The sequence below is a fragment of the Pterocles gutturalis genome, unplaced genomic scaffold, assembly GCF_000699245.1.
Source record: "Pterocles gutturalis isolate BGI_N339 unplaced genomic scaffold, ASM69924v1 scaffold1617, whole genome shotgun sequence".
NCBI classification, from domain to species: Eukaryota; Metazoa; Chordata; class Aves; order Pterocliformes; family Pteroclidae; genus Pterocles; species Pterocles gutturalis.
The window spans coordinates 657-8,256 of NW_010109848.1; the positions used below are offsets into that span (position 1 = coordinate 657).

A 7,600-nucleotide genomic window follows, 5' to 3' on the forward strand; every position below is an offset into this window, starting at 1 on the left:
TTTCTGTCCTGGACTCAGCTGAGAGTCCCATCCTGTCAGTTTTCTTTGGGATGAGGTACTTACGGTTGATGTTCTTAACAGCATATTTGAAAGTCATAGTGGAAGTTGTGGTGGTTACAGATGTAATGTAGTAAAATCCTTTTTGATCCCTCTCAGCAAACTCAGTTGTGGCATTTCTGTAAAGATTCCTACAAGGATTCTTGTGTTCCCGACTTGCACAGAACTTGAGCAGTTACATCTGCCAGACATCTGAGGCTCCAGGATGTGAGGACAACAATCGTTTTTAGTATGGTAGTTAGTTTCAACAACATCAGCAGCAACAAAAACATTCTTTTTCAAGTTGGAGTTTTGCCCACTCTCATTCTTGGGGGACTCCCTGTGCTGTGCTGACTTTGCAGCACTGCCGCTGCAGATGAAGCCTTAGGTGGGTCAGTTGTTGCAGGAGATGGGAGGCTTTCCACCCTCGGGAAGGAAGATGGATGAGTCAGAGGAGCGAGGACAGTGCTCTTCCCGCAGGAGCGGGTGCAGCAGGAGTGGAGTCCCTCTGCTTGCTGGGTCCACAGCTGGAGGGTGTTTGTGGAGCTGGGTACAGCGTGCTCTCCCCATCCCTCAGTGGGGCTTCAAGGCTTCTCTTGGGACGCTGTAGCCAGGGTCCTCAAAAACAATAGGTCTGTGGCCAGAGATTTAAAAAAAAAAAAAAATTAAAATGGGAAAGGTGAGGTGGTTCAGTCTGGCCTGTCCTGGGTGTCCAGCTCCACTTCAGCTGCACTTGAATTGCACTCTCCAGGTTCACTGTGGAACCGTAAGGCCTAGAGATGGACTTGAGAAGCAGAGAGGAGAGCTGAGGGTACGGCATAATCTCATGGTGTGATGAGTTGAAGCCCTCAGCTCATGCTGGGTCTCCTGAGGACTTTGAAATACTGAAGTTTCTCAGCGGGCAGGAGGCCAGTTGCTGGTGGTGGTGAGGGGTGTTTGCAGGGATGCATTTCTTCCCGCTTTTATCACCTTTCCGAAGCTAAAGAGCACGTGTAGGGAGGTGTTGGTTGCTATTTTGAAATGAAGTGAGGAGATGTGATTCCAACTGGGCTTGCACGTGTCCTTTTGGAAAAGGGCTTTTTTTTCTTTTTCTGTTTTTTTTCCCCTCTGTTTACTAGAGGTGGTGTTTGGGAGGAGGGTAGGAAGGAGGGTTGCTGGTGGTGCAGGCCTGGGTGCTGACAGGGATGATGGGAGTTGGCCCTTGTTCACAGTTTTGATTCTGAAATTCAATAAATCCTGTCGCAAAGGCAGCAGGTCCCTCTGTCTTGAAGCATCCTGGGAATTAATTTTTTCCTCTGTGTGACCTGGAAACAGTAGCTGATGAAATAGCTCTCCAGCTTGCCAGCGATCTTCAGTATATTTTTCTTACATAACAGCTGTATATTCTCTTGCTTTTTTTTCTTATCTGTATGTCACCCTGTTGTATGTGAGAGTCAGTTGCTTCTGGTACGTTCTGCTTAACCCTTCTTGCCGTGGTTTCCAGCAAATAAGCATGTGCTTCTGTACATCAGAGACTAGATGTTTTCTTGTTTTGAAATGTCAGCTTGAGGAAACTGGATGTGTTTGGGGCTGATTACAGCTTTCTACAATCACAAGTTGAACGTTTCACATTCTAATTCTTGCCTTTTGTTGTTTTTGGCTTTCTTCTAGGCTACGGAGAGCTAAATGGTAATGCAGGCGAAAGAGAAGTGTCGTTAAAGGGCCTGTGCTCTGATGAAGCCAGCACCCCAGGATCCAGGGTACCCAATGGCAGCCAGCAGCTCGTAGACACTAACGCCACCCCAAAGCAGACTGTGAAGGCCAGTGCTCTGGGGAAAGCTGGGATCAAAACCAAGAACTTCATGCAGAAAAATAGCATGGACAAAAAGAATGAGAAGTCCTACGAAAATAAACTTAGAGAAAGCCAGTCCTCAGACAAGCCAGAGGGAGTGTCTGTTCCCAATGGCGTGGTAACCAATAATTCAAGCTACATCACGAATGGCTACGTAGGCAAAGGGGCTGATAACGATGGTAGCGGCTCCGAGAGTGGATATACTACACCTAAAAAACGGAAAGGCAGGCGCAACAGTACCAAGGGTTGTGAGAGCTTAAATCTAGTGCAGGACAAAATAATGCAACAGGAGGTGAGTGCACCAACCTTAAAACAGGAACTTGAGAGTTTCAAGCCCGATTATAGTGAACAAAAGGGGAACCGAATTGAAAATACTAAGCCTGCTTGGAAATACGAGGCTGGGGCTGGTGGAGCAGGCCGGGGAAAGCCTGGGCTTGGGGATGTACTGCGAAAAAACTCTGATGCCAAACCTGGGATTAACAGCAAGAAGTTTGATGACCGGCCCAAAGGGAAGCATGCATCCTCCGCTACTTCTAAAGAGGACTCATGGACCTTATTTAAACCACCCCCAGTTTTTCCAGTGGACAATAGCAGTGCTAAAATTGTTCCCAAAATAAGTTATGCAAGTAAAGTTAAAGAAAACCTCAACAAAGCAGCTCAAACACCATCCACATCATCTTCGTCATCTTCGTCATCTGCTGGGGAAACTCAGGCCCAGACATCAAGTCGACTGTCCCAAGTCCCCATGTCTGCTATGAAATCTGTTACTTCTGCTAGCTTCTCGAACGGGCCGATCCTAGCAGGGACTGATGGAAGCGTCTACTCTCCAGGGACCCAGCCACTGCTTGCAACTGCTGCTAGTACTATACCATCCACCTCCTCTGAGTCAGCACCCCAGGACATGAGTACAACTTCAACAGCTCTCGAACAAAAGAAATCTAGCCTTTTTATCTACCCTTCAAATATGCAAACTGTGCTCCTGGGTACAGCGCAAGTCGATTTCCCATCGCAGACGAATCAGCAGAACCTGGGAGATATCTTCCAGAATCAGTGGGGCTTGTCTTTCATAAACGAGCCCAGCGCTGGCCCTGAAACTGTTGTGGGGAAATCTGCGGATAATCAGTTAATGGAAGTGACATTTCAAGGGGAATATCCTGCCACTTTGGTTTCACAGTGTGCTGAAATCATTCCCTCAGGAACTGAACAACCTGTGTTTCCTAAGGCTTATGAGCTGGATAAACGGACTAGCCCTCCAATTCTTAGTGCTGTTCTTAAGCCTGGGACTGCTGTTGAGGGTGGTGTCTTAGCTTTGGAGTCGCATCACACAGGTGACCTACAAAAGGCAGACACCGGTAGCCAAGGTGCTTTAGTGTTTCTTTCAAAAGACTATGAAATAGAGAATCCTCTGGCCTCTCCTACGAACAATTTGCTAGCCTCCGCCAAAGAACAGAGGTACCAGAGAGGCCTAGAAAGGAAAGATAGCTGGGGTTCATTTGACCTGAGGGCTGCTGTTCTATATCACACTAAAGGTAATGCCTTCACTTGCTGCCTAAGGGCATGCTCTTCTCTTTTTTTATTTTATTTTTTTAGTGCAATATGCTAACATGATCAATTTCTTACAGCAATTCTGATGGTTTTAAAATCAGCTTTTTGCTTGCAGATCTCTAATGGCAATAACGGTTTGGGGAAAGTTATTCAAACGCTTGTTTAATTAATGTTAAGAGGTATTTGTTTCCCTGCTCCTCTGGACAAGCATAAGTGCTGTTGATAGGGATAATAGCTAGCTAGTGTGTTTTACATTTTAATTCCTATGGAGCAAGCAGGTCCTCTTAAGCTTCTCAGCCTTGGAAGGAGTTAAAATTGTAGGTTCATCTGCTCTGTTCCAGCTTTACCAGGTGATGCTCTGTCACTGAAAAGGCTTCATAGTATGTGCTCACACCTCTGCCACCACAGCGTTGCAGCTTCTCCCCTGGGCAGATCGAGCCATGAAATCATGGCTTTGAAGGAAGGAAAAGAATATTCCTGCAGCTTTTCATGGTGTGAATTTTTTTTTAAGCTAACTCCACACGCACACTTTTTCCCTGCCCTTCTTGAATATTATGGAAATGGCAAGACAAATCTTTGCTTATCAACTCTTCTGTAAGCTGCAGATTGAATTCTCTCATCGTCTTTGTAGGCCAGATCTTTCAGATGATTTTATTGCTTTCATGGAGTCCTTTGTAGTCCAGGTCCTTTTTTCCTATTTCTTTTTTCCTGAGACTGAAATGACTCAAACATGATACAGATGCTTTAAACTGGGAATGAAGAAGAGAGCGAAGCCTGAAGCCCCAGAAGCTCTGAAGTCTTGTGCTCTTGGCTCGGTGTTAAGGGGAGCCCGGCAGCGTGTTCCCTTTTGGCACTGCCTTACTAACCTACCCCTGACAACACAGAGGCAGTTCCTTTTTATTCTCCTCTCCCTGCCCCCCCCTACCTGAAGGGAAAAAGATCATCCATTTTTTTGTTTATTCTTCCACATAAGTACTGGATAATATCTTGCTCCCCTCTGGGGTTGGTATTTGGATGGTGTTGGCAAATTTGCTGTGTTTTGATCCACTGCAAAGTTCTTAAATTACCTGTTCGCAAACTCTTTGTGTAGCGTACAGAAGCTTAGATGGCTTCCTTTCCTTTAGTAATAGCAAACCCAGTCATTTAAAAATAATAACTCCAACTATTTTTTCCAGGTCATAGCACTCTCACGATGTTAACATTTTAAGCTCTAGCATTCTTGAGAACAGCGTTCATCAATTGATTTTTATCTGGGTCTTCATCCTCTGCTCAGCCTGTTCCGGTAGGAAAGTGAGCTTTCTGTTCTCATTTTGTGTCTGCCTGCAGCTGAAATCCCAGTTTTTCATCAGAAAATGGGGGTACCAGAAGGCATGGCATGCTGTAGAAGGGAGTCCTGGGCAATCCTCTTCTTAACAGTTTGCAAATTTTTTTAAGCTCTTGGTTTTGTCAGCCTGAACTTTCTTGTAGAAAAGCAACTCTCTGCACCGGCAGCAAGACTCATCAGCTCTCCCTTTCTCACTAGCTGTGTGAAAGACAGACCCCAGTGAAACAATAGGAACAACAGGAAAATAAAGAACACTCCCTTCCCATGTCCTAAGGAGGTGTTAACTTCAAAGTCTGGCTGCCATTAGTTCTTCTAAACACAGCAGTTAATTACATGCAGTGGTGAGAATGGACACCTAAAGGCTCTTTAAAATACCCATTTCTGCTCTTTCTGTGCCTCTGCACCTGAATGCTCTTGCTTTGAGCATCCAGAGCAAGCACCCTTGTGATGCCCTGGGGAAGCGGTTCCTGCCCCACCCCTCCTCTAAACGTGCCCATTTATTTTTCAAGCTGTGTTTGTGCCAACTTCAAGGTGTTACTTAGGGGTGAAAGGTGATGGGTGTTTCTAATCAGTGTTGTCATTAATGCAGTGATAGGGGTGTTCCAAACAGCTTGAGCTTGTCTTTCTCCTGCCTAGTCTTCAGGTGTTACTGCTGGTTTACCAAGCAGGAGATCAGTCCAGGTCTTGGTTGTCCTCTGCGATGATGCTGGCTGTTGCATTTCGGTGTGTTCCAGTCCATCAGGGTGAGTTGGGTTAAGGGGTTTTGGGAAGAATGGCACCTTCCTCTCCCTTGTGCATTGTGGAAAACACCATCCCCTCTTCCTGGCCGTGATCCTGCAGCCAGAGTCCCGCAGGTGAGCTCCCATGGCACAGCGTGCTGCAAGATGTCCGGAGAACAGAGCTGCTGGGGATGTTTGCAGGACAGCAGTGCAGCAGTTAATTCCCACACGTTCTCTCTGTTTATCTTTGGCTGTTTTCCTGAGGTCCTACTCCAAGCCAAGCAGTTCCTTTGCAATAGGAAAGGAACAGTTTCACTCGCTGCTTTTCACAAGCAGCCTTCTCCTCCCTGCTCAGGTTTGCCTGGGCTGGGGTTAGGGTGTCCCGGGCAGCTGGATCCTCAGATTGTTTGGTTTTGATTTCAAGAGGAGGTTGAACTTCTCCCTCTTCAGATTGATCTGTTTGCCTTTGAGCAAAGCCTGGATAATTTGATCTTCAAATCTGCCCCGTGGCTGGGGTTACGGACACACAGAGAAAGGATCGCAGGCCAAGGACAGGGGTGAGCGTGGGGCACTGGGGGGTCCCTGCCCACAGCTCCTCCACGCTCCGTGCGAGCTGCCCGTGTTGCGAGGATGCAGCTCTGGGTGTTGCAGTGAGGAACAGGCTCTGGCATGAGTGGTTGCTGTGCTGTGACCTGGCTGTCACAAACCTGCAGCCCTGTTTGTGCCTGCGATCAGGCTGTGTGGGTCCTCATCCTGCGCTGGAAATAGGCTGCGGGAAAGCCGCCAGCTCACTCGCTTACTTTGTTTCAGCAAACCAGGCTTTCCTGCGCACGGTTTGCCCAGTGACTGTAAGGGGCATTATGGGCTGTAATTGCTTCACAGCTTCCCTGGGAAAGGATGGAGGGAGGAGGTACCGCAGGGCTGGGCTGGCTCTGTGGCAGCAATCCTGTTCAATCCACCGCGGCCCCATGCGTGTGACCGGCTGCGCTGGGCTGTGGCGCTGGGCGGCTGCAGGGCAGAGCGAGGTGCAGGGGGAGGGAGCTGTGCTGGTTTGTGTGTGCCCAAATTGCTTTTCCCCCAGAAGTCAGGGCACTGGGAACCTGCTGGCAAGGCTGATGCACCTTCCCATTCTTCTCTTGGTGCTTTTCATGCTGATTTCCTGTGTGCCCCTGCTCTGTGCCTTGGTGTTTTGTTTTTTTTTTTTTTCTTTTTAAAGGGCAGAGACTCCCATGATCATCTGATCTGCTTGACTGTAAAACACAATCCTTCAACGTGGCTGCCTTCATTGACAGCCTGAGCTGCTCAGTGCTTGTGACGCTGCCTTGAAACCCTCGTGGGTGCCACGCCTGGTTGAGCGGGGTGGGTCCGATTTAGTTACACGCTGCTGGGCCCGCTGTGTGTGCGGGGCTTAGGAGGGGAGACTGGAAGGACCAGGAAGGAGTGATGCTCTCGCTTAGGGACATCATCTGTATCTGGGTTACAACTGAACCTCTGCTGTGGTGCGGCATTGCCCAAATCCTCACATTTTTGAGGTAAACTAGTCCTCACAGATTTATTGGTCCTTCAGAAGAGGAGGCTGGGTATCTCAGCTTTACTTCGTTTGAGATCAGTATCTTCTTCCTGCTTCAGTCCTCCTTTTAAAGACAGCTGGATGAAACATTTCCTATTGGAATAATTGTCAATGCTTTGCCGAATTTGTTGTGTTTGGGCAATTGCTGTCTTCCAGGCCAGGCTGTTGGTCACTAACACCAGGCTCTATATCACAAGCTTTGCGGTGGGAAGCTCGGTAGTTTGTCTGTCCTTAGCTAAAAAGCAAATAATCGAGGTCTCCAGTTCAGCTGCACGTAGTAAAGACCACATAGGTGGAGGAGAGGAAGCTGCAGTGGTTCCCTCCTCTGTCTTGCCCCTGAGTTTCTGCCGGTGCTGCTGCTTTGTTCCTTCTCCGCATCTCGGTTGCGCCAGCATCTCTGCTCGCATGAAGAAGCAGAAGAGCAGCATGGAAAATAGAGCAAGGCAGCGTGGGCCAGCCAGGAGTGGCGTTCGCCGGAATGGTGAACTGGGTCAGAAGAAATAGCAGAGCTGTGAATTCAGCAATTTTCATCCTTTACATTCGGGGGGGGGGGGGGACGCCTGGTTTTCCCCCAC

The 7,600-nt window shown here is 48.1% G+C and overlaps 1 protein-coding gene across 1 annotated transcript in view; it reads left to right on the top strand.

Moving 5' to 3' along the window:
* Positions 1–1,682: 1,682 nt before the first annotated feature.
* Positions 1,683–7,600, top strand: part of NUFIP2 (nuclear fragile X mental retardation protein interacting protein 2) — a gene marked incomplete at its 5' end in the record, with an annotated part of 9,952 nt that continues 4,034 nt past the window's right edge. The window contains one exon of the mRNA XM_010073089.1: positions 1,683–3,396. Within this exon, the coding sequence (XP_010071391.1) occupies positions 1,683–3,396 (1,714 nt within the window). The remainder of the gene's footprint in view (positions 3,397–7,600) is intronic.